Source organism: Pelodiscus sinensis, chromosome 1, assembly GCF_052426305.1.
Source record: "Pelodiscus sinensis isolate ZL-2025 chromosome 1, ASM5242630v1, whole genome shotgun sequence".
Lineage (NCBI taxonomy): Eukaryota > Metazoa > Chordata > Testudines > Trionychidae > Pelodiscus > Pelodiscus sinensis.
In genome coordinates this window covers 274,585,303-274,608,468 of record NC_143052.1, presented here as the reverse complement: position 1 = coordinate 274,608,468, position 23,166 = coordinate 274,585,303, and the positions used below count along the sequence as shown (strand labels likewise).

Genomic DNA, 23,166 nt, shown 5'->3' with positions numbered 1-23,166 from the left:
AAGAAAGGGAAAAATGTGATCTGGGAAACTACTGGTGCATATATTTGACCTAATTGTATGTCAGGTCTCAGAAAAATTTTCAGAACAGAGAGTAATTGTGTTCACAGACATAAATGTTAACTGGGATAAAATACAACATAGTTTTACGGAAGTTCCCAGATCAACATGATCTCTTTCTCTGAGAAGATAACCAATTTTCTAGAAAAAAGAAATGTACTAGAGCTCGTATACCTGGATTGTAATAAAACAAGTGATACAGGGAAATTTTAGTTAAATTGGAGATGGAGATTAACATGAGAAACAGGTGAGTAAAGAACAAGTTAAAGGAAAGACTACAGTGTATTGTAAGGAAAGGTGAAACTGTCTGGCTTCAGGGAAATTACTAACGGAGTTCTTTAGGGGTCAGTGTTGGGACCAATATTGTTTAACATTTTCATTAATGACCTTGACACAAAAAGTGGGAGTGTGCCTAAAAAAAAAATTGCAGATGACATAACATTGGGAGCTATTGCTGGTATGGAGGAGGATCATAACATCATAAAATAAGATGAGGATGACATTTAAAACTGGAATAATAGAACTGGATGAAATTTAATAGTGCAAGGTCATGCACTTAAAGAATAACAACAAAAATTTGTGTTATAAGCTAGACACATATCAGTTGCAAGTGACAGGGCAGAAGAAAGACCTTATTGTATCTGGTTGATCTTAGGATGTGTCTGAGCAGCCCAAGAGATGAGGCTGTAGAAAAGGCTAATGCAATCCTATGACAATACATCAGGCGAGATATTGCCAGTAGAGATAGGGAAATGTTATTACTATATTTCAAGGCCCTGGAGAGACCTCTGAAATACTGTGTGTAATTCTGGTTTTCTATACTTAAAAAAGATTAATTCAGATTGGAACAACTTCAGAGAAGGGCTATTGGAATGATCAGAGGAATGGAGAACATTCCTATGAGAGGAGACTAAAGGAGGCTGGCTTGTTGAGCCTAACAAAACAAAACTGAAGGAGTGCTAGGGTGGCTCTCTATAAATGCATCGGAAGGATAAACACAGGTGGGGATGGAGGGAGAGTGTTGGCACAGGAATAAATAGATATAAATAAACTTGCCATCAATAAGTTTAGATTTTAAATTAGACAAAGGTTTCTAACCATTGGAAGAGTTCTGAAATAACCTTTAAAGATTAGTAATGGTGACCAAAAAAAAAACCCTCTTGTTTCAAGACGGTGCTTGATACGTTTATGAAGGACAAAGTATGATGATATTGCCTACAATTGTTCATTGCACATTCATAACTGAAATTAACACATACCTCCACCAGCTGGAGACAGAACAGTAGCAGGGCTGGGGGTAAGTTACTACACAGAATTCTTTCCCTCAGATCTGTTTGGTGAGTCTTACCCACATGCTCAAGGTCAATATGAATGCCATATTTGGGGTTAGCATAGAATTTTTCCCATGTCAGACTGGCAGACACTCTGGCAGATGGTGGGAGGGGTTTGAACTAGAGTACATAGTGGAGTTTCTGTAATTTGAAATCTTTAAATCAAGTTTTGAGGGATTCAGTAACTACCAGAGGTTATGGGCCTATTGCAAGGGTGGGGGGGGATGAGGTTCTCTGGCATGTGATTTCCAAGAGGTTGCAAAATGATCCTGACGGTCCTTTCTGGCCTTAAAATCTGAGTGTCAATGAGAAAGTCACTGATTATAAAACATGAACAGGCACATGAAAATTAAAAGCTGGTATGACAATAAATGAAAAGACATATAAAAAGTCAAAAATGCTATGTCTACATGAATATCAGTTGGGGAGGAGAGAGCCTTTAATTTTAAGAAAAGCAATTTATCCATTGGTGCCTTAATTAGTTCTTTATTCTTGGTCCTTGTAACCTGTAAATGCCATTTCCTACTAACAAAACTAAACTGAGAGCAATTAATAAGGCCTGATTTAGCTTCCCTTCTCAATGCAGTTCAAAATAAAGAGAAAGTTATCCTCAGCCTGACCTGTCATTGTGGGCAATGGTCCAAAGCATGAAAACTGGGTGAAGCCATTCTTTAAAGCTAGCAACAGCATAGGCTATAACTGTAATCATTTATATTTTTCAATTAACTCTGTTATAGTTATCTTTTTTTATATTGTTTAACTTGTCAATAACAACTATACAGTATAAGAACATATTATCTGCATTAAGAAAAGAATATCTACTATAATAATAGTTTAACATTTTTTTTTCCAAATTATATGTTAATAGCAACATTTTATAATTATAAGAAGACACTCCAGGGCATGTGTTGTGCTGGTACATAGCAACTTCTCTGGTGGTTGAAATCATTCAGCCTTTGGACTTGTGAATCACAATGCACCCACGGCTTGCAAATCCTAGCATGACACATGTCATGTCATATCTTATTGCTTTAATGCAACCCTTGCTCTCCTATCATATCTTCAGTAGCTAAACACTTCAATACAGATGGTCACAGCACTGATGACATCACACTCTGTGGAATGTATTACTGCTACAGACCACATGCTGGTTCTATAAAAAGCAAGCACATTTATCTTTAAACTTTAGATCACTTGGGATGAATATTTAGACAAAGAACCAAAACATTTTAATAGTGCCCTGTATGATTTTGTTCTAAAGTGGTTACGTATTTTTAGAGAATTTCAAGAGACTTATCTGTTGGTTTAAAACAGTGGGAAAACAATCTATGCTTAGCTTTACTACACATTTGCATGACAAGAGTGCCAATGAGTTATTACATCAAACATTCCTAGGATATGTCTGGCCAATTGGAATGAGTAGAATCAGTGCTCTAATCACTGTTGAAATCATTGGTAGTGTTGTCTATCCACACTATGACAGACAAAAGCTGAAATGCATTAAACATAGCAATCCATCATCCTGCAGATGGGAAGCAGGAGCCAGCAGGGTTCAGATGGAGTGGCTCCCAGTGCTAACAATGGCTGAAGTACTGACAGCTCTGTGTTCCTCTTTGCTACTCACTAGGGTTTCCTCTGAACTCTGTAAGAGCAATAGATGAGGAACAACCTGCTGAAGAACTAGGATTTAAACACTGTAGATTTTCTAGTGGTAATTATTCTAACCCATAAATGTCCATAAATGAACTTAATGAGTCATGAATTCTCTTTTTTAAAAAAAGTTATTACATTGAGCAGTGATGAATAGAAATAAATAAAAGGTTTTTTTCTAGACAGTCACCTGAAAAATGTCAGAAGTGTAAGTAAGCATCATAAAAACACCTGAGATGACTATAAACTAGAAATTTACCACCAGTACCTAGGGAGGTGGCATAATAAATAAATTAAGGTCTAATTTTTAAGGAATAGGTTATTATTTTCTCTTCGGAAATAGAAAGTTTTATATGATAGAGGAATGCCCAAATTAACTTGAAGAAAAATAAACACCAGAACAAAGTAGTGTTATTTGTGAAAGTTGAATTTTCTTTCCTTCCTTGTAGGACACATGAGTCATACAATATAGCCAAAGGAAAAACTGCAACTGCGCTAACACCACATTAGTAAAGTATAAAAGGGAAAGACACTTTTCTTAGCATTTCAGCCTTGTCATTTCCAATTTTCTGCTCTTTGGACATGCTTGTATTCAAATTCTGGAACATCTATTCAGCATATCAATCCTAATTAGACAATCTGGGTCTGGAAAGGATGAGAGCTGGGTCATTTGCATAATTTAATCATAAATACTCAGTGATACATATTTCCAAATGCATTTGTACAATTATCTTTTCATCCTTGGGGCAATGGTATTAATATGATTAGGCAATATTTCTGGGAAAAACAGACAAGTATGCACTCTTTTTAACTGCAGCTTAGGGCGATATGAAAAATTAATTAATTTCTGAAGAAAATCAATTTCTCTACGTGACCAAATTAGACATTGCTAAACCAAGACACAGAAACCTCTTTCAATCAGAGTATTTTATCAGCCCTTTCCAACTTCTGTTATGTGAATGTTTCAATAAAAAATTGTTAGATTATTTTAAATTATCTTAATATATAAGCATGAAAGAGTAACTATTTTTTCATGTTATTTTGATACATATTTGGTTTAAAGAAAGATTGTTTGACCAGTCACTAGGAAACCTTAGCATTTGGTCTGATCCCATCTTATGTGATCTTTTATTAATGCACGCTACACCAACTGAATTCAAGGACAGCAGGCATCAAATCCATCCTGAAATCGTTAGCTGAAAAACAGAAAATATACTAACCTAAAATACTTTTTAATTAACATAGGGCTGTTTCCTTGTATGTTTTGCTATAAGGAATTAGATAAGGTATGCCTTCAAAAAGAGCCATACTCATTACAAAAATATTGTGACATATGTGGTATACAGCCAAGCACCCAGGTGGCTAATCTCATTTTTAGAAGAAAGCTACAGCTTTGTATGTTAATTAGTGAAAAAAATACATTTATGGTTTTATATGTACCATCTTTATTTCTTCTCAATCAATAGAAAAAGTAGAAATTACTGCATGCAAATGTTCAATATTCATTTAATTTGCATGAAGGTGCTTGAACAAATTTTTTATTCTAACAAGCTCATTTTTCATGCGTTTTGTCTTTCATCCTAATCTAGCATCTGTCATTCCTTTTTGAAGTTATTATCGGCCCAATTCCCTCTTGGACATGGTTGCTGGGTGACCGGTATCTTAGCACCCACTTTGACAGGAACAGATGTGAATCTGATCAAGAGATTTCCCATGAGTACCTGAAATCACAAACAACTTTCGTGAAAAACAAACAGCCTCACTGTCATGATCCCTCTCTTAATTCCCCCCTCCCTTCTTCATACACACCACACACACACACACACAAACACAAAGAGCAGAAGAAAGTTAGTGAAAAATTATACAGAGGCAGATAGTTAAAGATGTATTGTTATTTTGTAGTTGCCCTTGTGTATTTCTGATTGTCTCCACCTTAAGACATAACTCATGGTTTTGAGTTTTAACAACAACTTCTAAATACTCCTGTTATCTGAAGAAGCGAGTTGCATCCACGAAAGCTTATGATACCATCTATATGTTTTGTTAGTGTTTAAGGTGCTACTAGTCTATTTGTTGTTGTTTAAGTTTTTCCTGTTACAGACTAACTATCTTTTGAACACGCCCGCTATTTTGAGATAACACATCCACTATTTCGAGGCCTATTTCAGCATCCCTATAATCCTCATTCCATGAAGGTTAAGGGATATCTTGAAATAGCACCTTATTTCAAAATTGAATTGAAATAAGATATGCAATTTGCATAGCACAAATTGCATATCTTATTTCAAGTTTAGGGTGCTGTGTAGATGCACCCCAAGTATCTGCAGGTTCAGGGCCATTTTTATAAATGGCAAGCTCATATTTTGTTCAGCAATATTCTCTTTAATTGCTGATATGCTTTCACTTTTGACATGTATGACACTCACAAATTAAAATTTTGCTTTATATATTACCATTTAGGTTCCAATCTTGAAGATTGAAGCATGTACAGGCAGTCCCCGGGTTACGTACAAGATAGGGACTGTAGGTTTGTTCTTAAGTTGAATTTGTACGTAACTCGGAACTGGTACATATTGTAGGGGAAACTCTAGCCAAACATTTCTCCAGAGCTCAGTTTTATTCTCCCACACCTCACTTCCCTCAGTCCTTTATTCTCAAGCTGAGGTGTCTGCTGAGAAAAGCCCCTCCGCGTCTCCCTGCTCTGCTGGGGGGCGGGGTGCTAGCTTCGTGTCTCCCTGGTCTGCTGGGGGGAAGCAGCTAATGCAGGGTTGCCTCACCCCATTTGTAAGTCGGGATCTGATGTAAGTCGGATCCATGTAACCCGGGGACTGCCTGTACAAAATTTTATTCCCCAAAGTAGTGTAATTGAAGGTCTCTAAAATCAACAGTACTTTCATGTAAGTAAAGTGACACAGGTGTTTTAAGTGTTTGTAGAATCAGGACCTTTAAATGTAAAATATAAAAATGCATTGCTACATATGGTACCAGGGCGAATTTGCAGAGGACTCAATATCAATTATGTACCTGAGGAGTTCCTATTTTTGGACATAGTACAGTGTAAGTAAATTCTTCCTAGTATCAAATTACTAAAGGAAACTTGTGTATCTAAGGGTACATCTAGACTACAGGGTTTTGTCAACAGAAGTTTTGTCGACAGATACTGTCGACAAATCTTCTGTCGACAAAGAGCGTCTACACTACATTCAGTTCTGTTGACAAAGCAAGCTGCTTTGTCGACATGGCAGTGTAGATGCAAGGACGGTTTACATGCAATAACACCTTCTGTTGACAGAACTCTGTCGACAGAAGTCGTTATGCCTCGACAAAACTGCTGAGTTCTGTCGATGTTATGTCGACAGAACTCAGCAGTAGTGTAGACGCAGGTATAGTTTTGTCGACAAAAGTCCACTTTTGTCGACAAAACTCTGTAGTCTAGACACACCCTTAATCTGTTCAAAGAAGAAAATTCCATTGACAAATTAAATAGAAATCCACTTTCATTCAAGGTTATTTATTTTCTTTTCCATATTTTCAGAGTGGGATTTCAGAATTGCTCATTCATGTTACATCAGTATTCCATTCTGACATGTTACACCAGTATTCCATTTTGCCAAATTGTAGCAGAAGCCCCTGGCTTTAGAGGTCATCTTCCTAGTGGAAGAGTAATCAGTGACACAGACTGTCACTAAGTCTTGTTTACACATATACACCAATCCTGGAACAGAGGTAGTCAAATACATGCAGGCAATTCCTTCTTTTATGAATCTCTAACCCAACTCCAATGCCAGATTCTCAGAGAACAACTCTGTCTTGGGAATTGACTCCAATCAGAGACCAAATCAGAGAGCAAATTCTTTCCCAGGTTGCACAGATCTCTTTCTAGGATACATTGCCTCTATGAAGAATTTAGCATAGGAAAAAGTAACAAAAACACAGTGTGTGTTTCCAAGGCTGAGTATTTGCTGAAATACCAAGAAACAGAACTTTGAATACTATGTGTAACAGCACCTCCTGCCATAACAATAAACTAGGGATATTAGATATCAATTATTTTCATAATCGTGTAGCTGCAACAATTTTTAGCTGTTACATGGTTACTAAAATGTTCCACTCCCCACCCGGGGCAGGGCCAGTAGCCAGTGTGTTCCCAGCCCCACTCCCAGGGAGCCCCCGGTGCCTGGTGCTGTATCAAAGGCAATAGCGCCAATTGGCAGGTTGAGCTAGTCTGCAACGGGAGCCAGTTTAAAAATCAGCACCCCGTGCAAACTGGCTCCCACCTTCCTCCCCATTGATACAGAGGTGGCAGCCTCTCTCCGTAGGGGTTCGAGCTTCCTGCAGACAGAGGCTGCTCTGGCATCCCACCTGACCCCTCTTACTGCCTCTAACACTGAAGCAGCAATGGGTGTGTGTGTGCATAGTCATTAGGATTAACCAATAAGCCCAGGCTTATTGTTTAATAATTTAAATGTCTATATGCTAACATCCCTACAATAAACATGTTAATGTTATACTGTGTCCTCAGCCTGTTATGTGTTCTACATCACTTTTCAGCACAGCCTGTTCATTTCCACTGTAAACTCTTTGGGTATGTCTACACTAGCCCCGTAGTTCGAACTAGGGAGGCTAATGTAGGCATTCGAAGTTGCAAATCAAGCCCGGGATTTAAATATCCCGAGCTTGATTTGCATCTTCCCGGCTGGTTGCCATTTTTTGAAATTTACAAGTCCGGACTAACTGCCCGCGTCTATACACGGCAGGGACTTGGTAGTTCGAATTAAAGCCCTAGTTCGAACTACCTGTTATTCCTCCTGGAATGAGGTTTAACAGGTAGTTCGAACTAGGGCTTTAATTCGAACTACCGGGTCCCTGCTGCATGTAGACACGAACAGGTAGTCCAGACTGGTAAATTTCAAAAATGGCAACCTGCTGGGAAGATGCAAATCAAGCATGGGATATTTAAATCCTGGACTTGATTTGCAACTTCAAATGCCTACATTAGCCTCCCTAGTTCGAATTAGGGGGCTACTGTGGACATACCCTCTGAGACAAGGCCATCACATAATATATATTTTTACAGCACTCAACACAAGGAGTATACAATTCCAAATTGAACCTCTATGCATTACTATGAAAACAAATAATAATAGATGGAAGATTGGAGTTCAGAAAGAGGAGAAAAGTAATTGGGGTTAAGAACTGAACTGACCGCATCATTTTGGTTTCTTGCCAAACCAAATGAGAAAGGGGCTATACTTCCTAGTTGTAATTTGTACACTGCTAAAATCTCAGAGAGACATTTCAACCCCAGGGTAAAAATATTGCCTTAAAAGCTGATCTAATGAAATATCTGTTCTTTAGAGTTCAAATTTTGATCAGTTTACAAAGTCTTACTTCAGTCAAATCCATCTGTGAGGCCTACCCCATCCTAATCTGGATCCAAATCTGGCTTCCTCCACCCAATGTATCAAATGGCTATAGCAAACAAACAAGCCAAACCACTTGGAGAGATTTCAAAAGCAAAAAGGGCAGTTAGGCTTTCAATGTGGGAAAGATTGCCTTGGAATAGAAAATAAAGAGTCATGAAGACAAATTTAGGCAGAACAAACACTTTGTTAAATAAATCCAGTTTCAAGGTTATTTCAATATTGGTTTAAAGTGCTTTGTAAGCATGTAATAAATATATTCTGTAGTCTTAAACTTTTTGCAATTTATATCAATGTACCATTAGATACTATAAAATATGAAAGTACTGAACTGGTAAATATTGGAAACATGATATTTGCCTAATATTAAGCAAACGTATTTAAAATATCCACTGACTATATTTAAACAGCCAGGTTTTGGGCAACGGGGCAGGGAATCAAATTTGACCTATACAGCTCTAGTATTTAAGAATGAATTGAGATCAAATCATTTTTTCCCATGGGGTAACCTTGTATAAATGTAATTCTATGGTTTCATAAAAGCAGGTCAAGTATCTATCCCTTGGGTTCTTTTGGCAATTTGAAGCATAGCAGCACTGATCTTGGCTACAAGTTCAAATCTACATGCATCTTGGATTGAGAAAGGAAACAATTAGCTTAGCAGAAGACAGATCACAATACACTTTATCACAACACATTTTCCAGAAAGACAAGAATTCACAACATATTTAAAATTAGCTAATTACTAATTATATAATCTAGCATGAAAAGAATGTCTGCATTTTCTACTCTATAAATTATCTATATCGGGGTCGGCAACTGCTGGCACAGGTGCCACAAACGACACAAAAGCCGATTTCCTATGGCATGCGAGATGGGAGCTCAACTCCACCCTTTCCTCCTGCACAGCTGGGAGCTCATGCTGCAGCTCCAGCCTTAGCTGTGCAGCTGAAGACTGGAGCACTAGCTCTGGCTTCTTGCTAGACGTGTGCACACATCTCTGGGGCCGTCCCTTCCCAGATCAGACATGCAGCAACCCTGCAGCTGCGGAGGGCCCAGTGCCACAAGGCTCAAACCCTCTAGGGACATGCTGATATTGTAGTTGTTGCCAAAGCAGCACCCAGGAACCCCCATATTCACCACTGTCATAAAATTATCATGTTTTGTACAAAGTAGGCTTTCTATGGTATCCTTAAGTCTTGATCTGTTGAACATTAATATCCTGTTGAATTGTATATCCTATCATTGTAAGTGAAGTATATCCTATCATTCATTGTAAGTGAAGTTTTGCTATGTGTTTGTTACCGTGAGGTTAGGAAAACCCACAACCAGCCTTGCAGATTCTATGGACTAGCCTGATATGCTAGTGGCTCATTAAGGAGAATCCACTATTTCAGGAACTGTATACAACGAAGAGTACTTGGAGAAAACATGTAGACAATGGAGAATGCATCCCTGGGCCCTCATGTGATAAGAAAAGATCTATAGTTAAAAAAGAGGGGAAGCGACATCATCGCTTGCCCCTCCCCCTCCCCACACACACACACACACACACTCACAACTCAACACCTGGAAACACATTGATGGAGGAGAGGGTTCCAGGTTAGTAGTACTGTGTGTACTAAAGATCTCTGGCTTGTTTATACCATCTAGCAGAGAGAGATATACCTTGATTTAAATCCTGTTTAGTAAATAAACTTAGCACATTTTTTTTTCATTTTTTTCTTAGGTAATCAACTTTGATCTCTATATTTGCTACTTATAATCAGTTAAAAATCTATATTTCTGTACTTAATAAAAACTGTTTTATATTTTGCCTAAAACAGTATATTTGGCTGAAATGCTTAGGCAATTTCAGCTTAGTTTACAAAGGCAAGTGTGTATTTTCTCAACATCAAGGGGGCAGGGACAGACCGGATAATGAACTTCACTGGTCAGGCTGGCCAGGGAAGCTGGGGATAATTGGCTGGAGCCTCTCTAATGTTGGTTGATGAGTTCCTGGTGGAAGCATGCATGTAACACATTTGGGTGTGTCCTAGCCTGTGTATGTCTATGTAAGTACTATACCTGCCAGAGATATGTAAATTGCCAGCAGTACCATAGTGTGAGATTGTCTCTAGATTAGTTGGACAAATGATTCAGCAATCCCAATTTAGGTTGCCCCCTGGGAAAAACCTGTCACAGTAGCACGTTTACTCATATGTTCAAGTTGTATGTGGTTTGGACTATGTAGTGTTTTATGTTGAGAGCTCTCGAATGATAACTTGAGCCCTTTGTGGGAGAGGAGGTCTCTCACATTGTATGCTAGCTCAACCTTTAACAGGACACATATTTAACCACTATTCTCCTGACCCCTTCAAGAGCCATCAGCTAGTTCTGGATACCCCTTGTCCTTCCCATGCTTCAGACTGAATCCTCACAATTTCCATAGCTTGGCAGAAAAGAAGAAATCGACATAGTAAATCCTGTGCCCTGCAGTAAGGGAAGGAAGAACCATTAAGAACATCATCACAAGGAACCCAAGATTTAGTTGAACTGGCCTTGCACCCAGATCTCTCTAATCCCAGTCCCATGATATAACAACTACATGAAGCTTACTTCCACTCAGCCTGTGATTTATGCATACCTACACTGTTTCAGGAATAACAAAAGTGATTTCACAGAGATCATGTTTTCCTTCACCACCCAAAATGTGAAGATTTGTCACAATGTCGTAAAAATATCTGATTCCAAATCAACTCAACACCTATTGGGAGTTTTAAAAGATAGTTGCAAACTACTGTATGAGTTAGCAATACAAATCAGACCTGGACCAGATCGTACCCTCAAGAACTGCCTGAGGATTTCCCACATCCAAGCAAAAGAGGCTGTGAGCCACTTCCTTGCAGCCATCCTCTTTTGCACAACCAGAAGAGGTACTCTGCAGGATTCACACTTATGAAGGAGGCCAGAAGGTAGATTGCACTTCATCCCACACCAGCCCACACAGAGGGAAACTACGTTACATTTCTTAGGGAAATATGGAAATTCCATGTTTCCTGTGCAACTTCACAGGGATGAAAATCCCTCTTCAAGGGAAGAGTCAGTGGGAAGTTCCTGGTAATAAGCTTAGAGATGCGGGTGAAGGGAAAAAATACGAGGGCTTCGAAACCACAGCAGAGGTACCAAGCTTCTAATGAAATTGCTCTGTTGTCTTTGTAAACCAGGGACCCACTCAGTTTGGAGGCAGGCCATAATGTTCATCCCATGCAATAATAAACTCTGCCCCCTCCTCCACTCCACTGGAATAATATGGATGAAACTCTGCAGAGGAATCCTTGTGAAATTTGTCTGGCCTTTGCTTCTCCCATGAGTTGTGCCATGAGGTAGAGTCAAATTCAGGAGTAGCTGGGACTTAGGATTTTTAACCTCAGCATCTAAATATTTCACCCATGATCTATCATAGCAAACAATATTATAAAATTGTGGTTTTGTGTGTTTGTTTCTCATATAATTCACACAGGTATTTTTATGTGCACAGCTACATGTTCTGAAACGACTATGTTAACATATTTACGTTATTATTTCTAAAAACAAAAAAGGTGTCTCATTCGCTTTTAGCTAAATTTATCTACTGTAACTTGTACAATTAAACAAAATTAAACCAATTTCAAGTTAAGGCTATCACTTAAATGACCCTTATATATCAATCATATTTTCTGCAAATCAAAATACAAAACTGTTAATGACAGGACAAGAGTTTGATTCCAGCTGGACCAGCCAGTATAAATCTGAAGTAACTTTATTGTCTACAATGAGGCCATTCCATACTGACGCTGGTGTGACTGAGAACAAGATCTAGCTCCATGTGGCACATTTAACAGGGAATGTTCTAATTACAGTTTAAAAATCAGAACTCTGGCATTGTTTTGGCTTTTATGTAAATATAATTTTATTTGTGTTTCTAGCCGTGGCCCCACCATAAAGAAAATGGCATAAAAAGAACAATGGTTTTTTTTCCCCGAAGATGGCACTATTGTATTTGTGGTCTTGAGATGATATTTTTTGCAGACCACATTCTAAAATAAATCCTACCAAGTTAAGTTTCATTGGAATCAGTGGAAATGTATGTCATCCATGTTATATTCCTAAGATAATGCTAAATAACTCTGAAATGACTTGCATTTTAAGTTTTAAAAATATTCATTTTTACCAGACCTTTAAGGCCTAAGTTTTTTCATATTAAAATCAATGGTAAAACTCCAGCTGACTTGAATTATTGTAGAATTCTGACATTAGTGCATAGGGTAGACAGAGTTTTGTGTTGTTCAAGAACAATTCTAAGAGAAATGATGGAGACTTTAAAAGTATCATCTTATTTGGAAGATGTGTGGTTGTTATATAAGGAGTTGAAGACGAAGGGCTAAAACACAAAAAATCAAAAAAATCCTCAGGACTCTAGAAGACATTCTAATAATGTAGTGCTAGGGAGAAGGGAATATATACTATACCTTTTCCATAGTCATATTATGACTTTTCTACCTGCGTAAATTGTGGTCATTTGCTCATCACCTTTGTAACTGTACTGTATAGCGCTTTTTTTTTCTTCTTTTATCACTGGCTATTTGAGTTCTATTCTACTCTAGGTCTAAAAGAATTTAGCAGGACTACAATGACATTTAGTTGCTCATTTACAAGCCTAAAGCTAAGGCAAAATATTTTATAGTTGCCGTGACAAATGCAAAAACTTTCCTAATATAAACCCTGACCCTACAAAGATTTATGTAAGTGCTTAACTTTAAGCATTTGAGTAGAATCGTTGAAGCCAATGAGACAATTCACATTCCCAAAGTTATGCACATGTCAATTAAGTGTAAATCTGTAAATCTGGGGACATATTTATTTTTACATTTAAACAGATGTTTTCTATAGATGCACCTCTATAACAAAAGAAACTGCTTTCTATAGCTTCAGACCACAAACAATGCAACTAATTCAAGTTAAATATTTGAAATTCCAAAGTACCATTTCCAATTAGAGTTTATTAAGTAAATATAAAAAAATAACTTTGCATTGCATCTAAATTTGAAAGACTGCAATTCAAAGTGACTTATTATGTGATTCATTTTAAAGAACATTTAAACTAATCTGTTATAGAAACATGACTAGATATATTACAGATTAAAAGAATTGTAACATACTATTTATGCTTTAAAAAAGTAATTTTGTTATTGGGCTTTTTCCTTCAAGAAAAATCACCACTTAACTTTTTATAACAAACAGAGCCCAATCGCTACAAAATTTCTGGGGCCCCATGGAATCAAGGTTAAATATCAGTCATTTTCAATGACCTCTACTCAGTTTTTGTTTTGTGCAATAACATTATTTGGGATTGCAAACTGTTCTTTACATAGGAAAATGTAGAAAAACATTTCCTAAGAGTAAGCTATTCAAAATTACTATCCAGTAAGAAACATTATGCCACAATATACATAAATATCAAGCATATTCTCATATGCATTTTAAACAACAAGTTTAATAAGTGCATGTTTATTTTCTCCCAGTACTTGACCATTACATATATTTTACAAGGGCACTAACTCATGAGTTTAATTTTATTCAAAATTATGCATTTCAATCATGACATCATGATATAACAAATGTGGCCATCATCAATTGTATGAAAATGATTGTAGCAATCAGAGTTAACTATTCCTTTTTTCTTCCCCACCAACCCCATCCAATCTCTGTTCACATGTCTATTATTCTCAATTGGCAACAAAGTCCAGTATACATACCTGTGCTATGACCCCTGTTTAGTCATACATCCTAAAGAACAAAAGGAGTAATAAAATAGGAGTTGCTTGATGGCTCTTTCTAGTTGTCTGTTGGATTTAGCATCTTTTATTCCAGTCACATATATTTATAATCTGTAAAACAAAACTAACTGGAAAGCTTAACTCAGATCCAAGCTTGACTTGGATGAGAAGGGAAAACTGCCATGCATACTGGCAGTATTTAGCAATCTGACTAATTTAGAGTACACTTTAAAGTGGTCTAAGGATGAATAAAATTTTGTGATTGAAACACCTTCTCATCTTAATAGAAAAGAACTCCTAATTACTGTGGTGAGGTACATCACAAAATAACTGCAACTGATCCACTTTCTGGATTTTGGACAGACAAATTATTTCAACCTTGCAATATACATAAAATCTCAATGTTTGGTATTTTTAAACAAAAAATATAATTCTCTTTTTTTCTCTGATTAAAAAACCTTCATCTTCTCAGGCGAGCTAGAAATTATAATCAGATACAACAAACATTTACAATAGTTGATTAGATCTGATTCTTTGAATAGGAACACAGTTGCATATTAATTAGAAAGATATACAGATATACAGTAGCTAGTTGTAAAAAGAGAGACTACATAGGTTTCTTTTCAGGGGTGTGAGGCATTGGCAACTACATGGTCAAAACCATAAAATATTTATTATATCAAAATTATTACCATGAACTTTTAATTAACAATCCACTTACATAAGCTTTAAAATCTACACTGTAATTTTGTGGTGTGAGATACCATACTTGTTATATTAAAGCAGAGATGTTGATGCCACATTTTAAACATTTTTAAAAGCAAAAAATGTACATTATGGGGCCCCATTCTACAGACTTCACTCATGTGAGCAGTTGTATTGGCTACAATAGGCATGTACATGGGACTATGGGCTGCAGGATTGGGCCCTACCTGAACATACAAAATCTGATCCATCTCTGACCAAAGACAGTAAGAAAAGTCACACTGTATGTTCAGGGGGAAGAGAAGTATGTTTTTCCTTCATCCATCAAAAATAAAAATATCACTGTGTGGCTTAAAATGACAAAAGCAAACAAATTCAATTAATCGTGAAATTCCATATTTAAGAGACTACTATGGAAAAGAAATTCTTTTCCAATATGCTATACTCTTATGAAACAAAACATCAGAAATTGTTATAAGATGCCTCTGGCAGAGAACCATATTAGATATATACGCAGAACAGGGAGAGTTAACGATGAACTTACTGGTTGGCGTTAATCTCCTGGCTTTTATCACCTAAAGTCACACACGTGAATTTTTTAAGCATACAGATTTCATTATGAATTTCAGTGGGGGTTTCTAAACAAATTGAAATGATGATGAAAAAAAGAAAAAAAATATTTGTAATGTACATTGTAGAAATGATCTATATATGAATTAACTTTCAGGCTCATAAGAGCTTTTTGCAGATGACTCTTCTGCTTTATCATTTAAATACATATTTAGGCAACTAAAAATTGACTGCCAATTCATTTTGTCAGTCCACATTATGGTGCTGTTACAGTATTCTCACTTAAATATTATTGAAAAAATTACTGCTCATGTGCAGTACATAATTTGCAAAAGGTTAATAACTCAACTATTTTAAAACAATGAATGGAATTAACTCACAATATGATCCAGATGCCCAAAATGTTATTTTTAAAACAATCCACATTTAAGCTGTAAAAGAACAAAACAAATCTAAAACCAATAAAACCAGTTACATGGATTAAAATATGCAGACACACTGTATGTTTTAAGCTTCTGTGGTTTGGTACTGGTAATTTTTATAAAACAGAACATTTTCAATCTGAGACTGTGCATGGCAAACTTCAGCCTGGAGTTAATCTTAGCAGCAAAATTATAAAACTCTTACATGTAGTGATTATACTGGAAAGGCTGAGGGAGACTTACCTGAAACAGACATCGCTATAATAATTTCATATATCAATAACATAGTTCTGGAAATAAAGGGTAAAAATATGAAACTGCAATATGGAGTATTAAAATATTAATTCTTCATATTATTGCATGTTTCTGAAACATGTACATTCTTAAATTCCATGTATTATATAGAGTATATTTCAGATAATATATCATCCTTAGAGACAAAAACAACTGTTTTGGAATGACTTAGTAACATAATCCGGAAAGACAGCAGAAAAATTAAATGGTATTCAGAAAATACCTTATTTCTAACAATAATTTTGAATACATACCTGGATAATTTACAAAAGCTAGTTACACATATATGTATAAGGTCAATAAGTAACTTATTATAGTAGAAAATATCTCAAAGTTACATTGATGGGCATACTAAAAGTGAAATTTTATCTAGCAAGTATTAAATCTTTATTAACCTTTTAATTTACCATAACAAGACTATTTTTATTTTAACAACTAAATTGTTTAAGAAAGTTTGCAGATTATATTTTGCAACTTAGCTATAACCATTTCTTACCCATAACAAAACTGAGTAAGATTAAGATCAATTCCGCAGAATTTAAACCCCTGGAATTTTGCAGATGACGAGTAGAAAGACAACACTAGTTTGTAAAGGCAAGGACTAAAATCACTTACTGATAAACATGAAAGTGTATCTCAGTGTGCTTCCATATGTTCATTATTCCTGTTAGGTCTTTTAATAATGATTACTAAATAACTAATAAACATCCAACGTATATGAAACTCTGTACAACAATACAGTCTATCCATACAAGATTTGTAAAAAAGGATGTATATTTTTACAATCACTAACAACATTTGCACCTCTGTCAGCTAACATAATGATGGAGTTAATCAAACTGCATGCTGCAGGACATAAACTAATCAACTGAACAGATCAGGAAGGAATTTTCCTTATGATCACCACTCACCACACAGACACACCATGCACAACTGGCTAGGTACACTGGTGTGGAAGAATACTGCTTTCCAAAACGTGATGCTACACTATAATCAGAGACTGAGTACTAGATTAAAGGCATGAATTGTCTGCGCTGGCATAACAGTTATTATATTCCACAAAATTCACTTTCAAATTATATTTTGTACTAACTGATAAAGAGTGTGAACTGGATTAAAATATTGTTTTAAAGTTTTGAGACAATATCTCCCCACCTTCTAGTCTCTCCTTGAACATGCAGTTAATATAACTTATCTTCTACAGTATATAAGTCTTCTTTGTTTATAAAACCCTAGAAATATTCAACTTCTCCATAATATCTTGGAAATATATCACAAAATAAGTAAACTTCTGAACATGAATTTTATTCATTAGAAATTACTCATGTGGTGCTGTGCTCTAACTTGTTCACCAACTCATTTGAAATACATATGAGCTATGATAACCTATTTAGTTTGAATATTTTTTTTAATAAAGACAAACAGGAAACTCACTCAGGAGGGCAAAATTCTGTAAATAAGTACATTCTAGTTCTATATGATTTGAAAAGCCAGAAAATGTGGATTACAATAATTACAATGGAAGACAAGAGTTAGACAAAAACTCTTTAATCCTGTACCCTACTGATGTTCTATATTCAAAAGCAATCAGTAATTTTTAAAGTATGACAAATGACACATCAGTAATAATTCTCCATTTTCAGTATGAATGTCAATTAACTCAGTCAATAGCATCTCTAAGTACCAGAAAAGATTATCATATACTGGCCACAGGATGGGGGATAGAAGATGGCATGTGTTTCCTTCCTATTCAAATAGGGCCTGATCCAAAGCCTATTAAAGTCAATGCAAGCCCCTGTGGAGGGGACTCATGCGGCAAAATTCCACAAGTGTTCTGGGACACAAGAGTCAGGAAACAGTCAAGGATCAATGAGTACCAAGCCATGAATCCTATATATCTAACATCTTATGCAGAGTTAAGTCTTGTTTCATAGCTAACTGAAGAAGTTTGGTCTCTAACAACTTACAATCTTTTTTTATTTTATTTATTTATGTTTTTATTTATTACATTTTTGCTTTCTAGTTTGGCATCTGGCTATCTATCATCCCTTGAGTGTCCCCCATGCATGCCAACCCCACTTCTTCATAGTGCTGCATAGATGCTTTGGTTGCTACTTCCTGAATTTCTGACAAGAGTTTTCTATGGAAAAGACAGAAGCAAATATCAATGTGAAGGTAAAGACGAATTGGTTTCCACATTAGAAGGTTTATGTTTCACTGATACAGAGAATTAATTTAGTAAAAAGGTATTTTAAATATTATGAGGATGGTCAAATAAACAAATACAGGAAACAATTCACTTTGCTGATCTGTAAGCTAAGCATTTAGAAGAAAATTCTCTGATATTGTATTGATTTTTCAAATATAGTTGCCACTGTAGTAAAAATGGTACATTTTGAACTAACACTCATAAAAACTTTTCAGATCTCGAGAGTTTAGTTTACTTAGAGTTAAAGAATGATTGATTATCTTTTCAACCAAATGGTTACATTCCAAAAAGAGTATCATTCACTTTAGGTGAATTGTAATGCTCTTCATAGCTACTGATGACTACTCAAAATATGTTGATAAACCTAATGTGATATTTTTTAAATTAAATTAACAGCTGTGTTGAAATGCACATTTGATTAAATAATGTAATATCAAACTTGATTTAGCTGTTACCTTTGTCCAAAAAATAAATGAATTAATATTACTTCAGTGCATCAACTGACTATGGTATACCGATAAAATCTGTCTCTAAGATCTACACTTATACTTTTAATCTCAAAAGTAAGTTTTCCCTCTTGAAATATGATACATTGAGATAAAGTGTACTGCAACTGCTAGCCTGAAAAAAGATGATTTCAAGCAATCAGAATATTGATATCTTCTATAAAGATCACACTTAATAAAAAATAAATAATTTGAAGTGAAAGAAAATTCATGTCCAAGGAAAGACACTGTGAAAATACAGTTGTATGTACTTGTGATTAAATTTATCTTGACCAAAATTCATTGAAACATCATGCTTCAAGTGTATATACTTGTCTAGATACCCTAAGTCCTTTCAATTAACTAATTTGATTAATGAATATACAAATAAGTCTACTACAATAGTATTCATTAAGGGCCAGATCTGCTGATTCCTGTTCATATTGTAATTCCCACCATGTTGGATTAAAACACAACAGTCCCATAACACTGTTGAAACACAGTTGATTTTGCAGTGTTGATATGACCAGCCTGTTTGAACCATATTGTCAAATCGTGTTACAACTTGCAAAAGTGGAAGGATTTAGTCACAAAAAATAAAGCCCGTACATTTTTTTAAATCAGTCTTGTTCAATACATATAACACTGCATTGTATTATTCTTCATTTGCATGCTCATTTGATTCCACCACAATGTCTAGTACACAACTAAGAGGAAAGTTGTTATAGGAGAGCAACAATGTTCTAAAATTATTCCAGGGTATATTTATCTTGCTCCCCTGTATATTTGAAAACTTAGATAATCAAGCTAGACGTAAAGGCACAAACGAGTGCTTTCCTTTGCCTTGCTCTCTAGGATAATGAGTCCAACATCCCCATCCCCCCCCCCCCAATTAAAGGAGAGGGAAAGAAAGAATTGAGTCGCACCCAGTCATTACAAAATTGAATGAACAAAGTCTCATCGGGGGTTAATTCCCCACGTGCTGCCGCTGCTGGATCTTTAAAATCTCACAGGGGAAAAAAGTGAAATCCAAATTATGAGTTGGAAGAGTCTGTTTGCGTTTAATGAAAACATCATCTGACAAGCGACTCTGCTTACAGACTCTTTAATGGCAAATCTGAACTACTCTATAAAGTTTCCCACCAAGCTCCAGAACGGTTTCAAGCCAGCAGACCCCCCCCACAAGCCAACAGAGGCTTCGATGAAGTGAAGAAGCTTCCAAACACTCTGCTCTTTAGCTCACAGCAGTTGTTTAATTCCCGTTGCCTCCCTTTCCTAATCAGACAGATTTAGTGGGAACAGCCCCGTTCTTTCACTCGCCGTTTTTAAACAAGCTTGTTACTTCAGAAGGAATTTCCTCTTTTGTCAGTTTCCCCCCAGTTGCGCCAACTTGAGATTATCACTGGCTCCCTTTGTCTGAGTGCTTTGACGGGTGAGGGTGCCCTGCGATCTGTCCCGAGCTGGAACGCTGCCCTCCCTTCCCATGTGTGATTCTCGCCCCCTTGCACGCCGGACTGTTAATCAGATGCGCCGTAATATGAGTCAGCCCTGACAAATCCCCTCCACACTTCTGCTCCCCGCGAGTCACCTACTCGCTCGCCTCGCTCACGCACCTGCTTCCCTGGGACTAGCCCACCACCAGAGAGAGCAGGACGGGCCTGGCCCTTTGCAACTGTCCCCTATTGACCCCTCCGGCAACGCCACGTCCCCCGTGGCAACAGCCGTCAGTTGCCACACATCTAGTCGCCCCTTGCCGAGCGATCCCCGCGGCCGCTGCTCGGGAGCCAGCCAGGCCTGCATGCGGGGCCACCCTTCAGAGACAGCTCTGCCAGCGCTGTGCACCGACTCCCAAGGAGTCTCAGCCTCCCCCGCCCCCGCCTTCACATCACCTTTGCTGGCTGCCTCGTGGCTCTTTATACAACTCAACCCGGGGGGGGGGGGGGGTCAGAGCAATCACTCTCAGCCCAGGGTTTACAATCAGCTCTCCTGGTGCACGCCTCGCCCCAGCCCCACGCCCCCCTCCCCAGCCGGCGCTCGAAGGAAGGAGGCGCCCTGCCCATGCAGCCTGGGGGGGGAGGGTCAAGAGTCGCACAGCACCGGGCTGACACTTGAAAGCGGCTGAGGAAAGAGCAGACACCCCCCACCCAGCACCTTTCTGGCCCACTCGGAGCACATGGCCCAGCCCCGTGCGCCCGGAGCAGGGAAGGGGGAGAGGGGCAAGCGGCGAAGAGAGCAGGCTGCTCCAGGGCTTGCTGAGCGGCACCACTAGGAAGAGGAGCGGTAGCTGCCCGGGCGGCGTGTCAGGGCTGCCTGTGTGAGGGTGGGACGGAGGCGGGGGGGGGGGAGGGGAGAAGCGGAGAAACGTGTGTGTGGGGGGGGTGTCTTTACCTTGCGTTGGTGCAGTCGTTGTAGAGGGTCTCGAAATCCTTCCTGGAGATGAGTTTGCAGCGGTTCACGCCAGGCTGGATGGCCCCCAGTCCCCTCAGGATGCGGACCTGCTCCACGTTGCACACCACGGGCGTGATCTCCAGCCGCTTCAGCTTGGTGTAGACGGTGTGCAAGCCCCCTACCAAGTGCTTCAGGAAGAGGTCGAAGGCCTGGGGCAGGCAGATGAGCTCGCAGCCCTCCACGGTGAAAGAGGCCACCTTGGCCCCCCTCAGATCCACCATCTTGCACTCATTATTCTGGGGGGTGTTCTCCACCGGCGACGGGGTCGAGTACACCGGCTTGCCCGGCAGGCTGCTGCCGCTGCTGCTGTTGGCGGTGCTGGCACTGGGGGTGGAGGTGCCGCCGCCGCCGCCTGCGCTGCTGCTGCTGCTGCTGGTGGTGCCCAGGCTGGGGCTGCAGCTGCTGCCGCCGCCGCCTCCTCCGTTGCTGCTGCTGCTGCTGCTGCCGCCGCCTCCGCCGCTGCTGGTGGTAGAGGTGACTGTGGCCGCCGCTGCTGCCGCCGCCGCCGCCGCGCTGGGCTCCGGCCGGAATAGGTTCGTCCCCGAAGAGGCTGGCGGGGGAGCGAGGGACGGAGACGGAGACGAGGTGGCCGACGAGGTGGTGGTGGTGGTGGTACAAGCGGCAGAAGTTGAGATCGGAGGTTGAGGGGGGACCAGCTGGGTCGGAGGGATCAAAGCAGCCGGTACGGCCATGGTCACATATACGAAGTGGGGGGTGAGGGGCAGGGGGAAAAAAGTTGCCGCGCTGACAAAAAGGGGGGAGGGAGGGGAGAGAGACTTGGGGGGGGAAGCCCCAAGCCAGCTGCCGCCGAGAGGCAGAGAAAGGGGAAGAGCGAGCGAGAGAGAGAGAGAAATGCACAAAGTGTCCCGCAAGTGGGGAAGGAGAAGTCCGCTGCGCGTAGTAGGGTTAGGGTTTAGGGGAAGGGGGGCGGCGGAGGGTGGTTTGTTTTGTGGTCCTTGCTCTAGCACCAAGTTAAAGATGAAGGTGAAAAGGAGGAGGTTTGAAGGACTTCGGTTCTCTCTGGCAAGTACATTGATCAAAGATTGAGAGGGGAATGACAGAGAGAAAATGAGCTGAAAAGTGCTGGCTGCTGCTGCTCGCTGCTCGCTCGCTCTCTAGCTCTCTGGACGAGTTGTTGTTGTCACACGGTGCAGAGGGGAGGAGCTCCGGCAACTTGAAATACCCTTTGAAGCAGCAAAAGCCTCACTCACTAGTATTAACCCAAATTATCCAACCAGGAACCCGGAGCAGAGAGAGAGAGAGAGAGAGAGAGATCCCTCTTCCTCCTCCTCCTCCCCAGAAACCGTTAGATTATATGTTTCATATTTCATCTCAACAGAGACGAGATGTAATTTTCAAACACTTCTAAGCGATCCAAACACTCTTGACAGAGAACCAAGAACACATCAAGTTTTTCTTCTTACAAGAATTAGGGCGCATCTTTTTCATAACGTAGAACATGGGGAGTAGAGGAAGGGGGCGGAACTTTACTCGACTACACACCTTACGAAGCACTCTTTATGAATAGCCTATCTATTTGAAAACAAACAAAAAAACGGATTATATTTCTCAAGACAGCAAACAAGCCAAGTGACAGGAATGAAAGTTAATAATAAGATTCCAGAAAGAGCATAATAATTATCACTAGATCCCTTTATTGTGTGAAAGACTAGTAATTGTAAGGAGCATGTAGCACTACAGGAGAAAGAAAAGCAAGCGAAAAAATATTTACAGAAAACGAGACATTTATGGATCAAAGAATACCGGGCACTTG

The 23,166-nt window shown here is 38.8% G+C and overlaps 1 protein-coding gene across 7 annotated transcripts in view; it reads right to left on the bottom strand.

The window, feature by feature from the left end:
- DACH1 (dachshund family transcription factor 1) overlaps nt 1–22,528 on the bottom strand; it is a 486,010-nt gene extending 463,482 nt beyond the window's left edge. For 2 of the 7 annotated variants that reach the window (XM_075918909.2, XM_075918912.2), the window contains exon 1: nt 21,333–22,528. In XM_075918909.2, coding sequence (XP_075775024.2) covers nt 21,333–22,084 — 752 coding nt within the window. In that variant the 5' untranslated portion in view covers nt 22,085–22,528. The remainder of the gene's footprint in view (nt 1–21,332) is intronic. The other 5 variants (XM_075918908.2, XM_075918913.2, XM_075918907.2 and 2 more) reach the window with 4 other exon arrangements.
- Nucleotides 22,529–23,166: the final 638 nt, after the last annotated feature.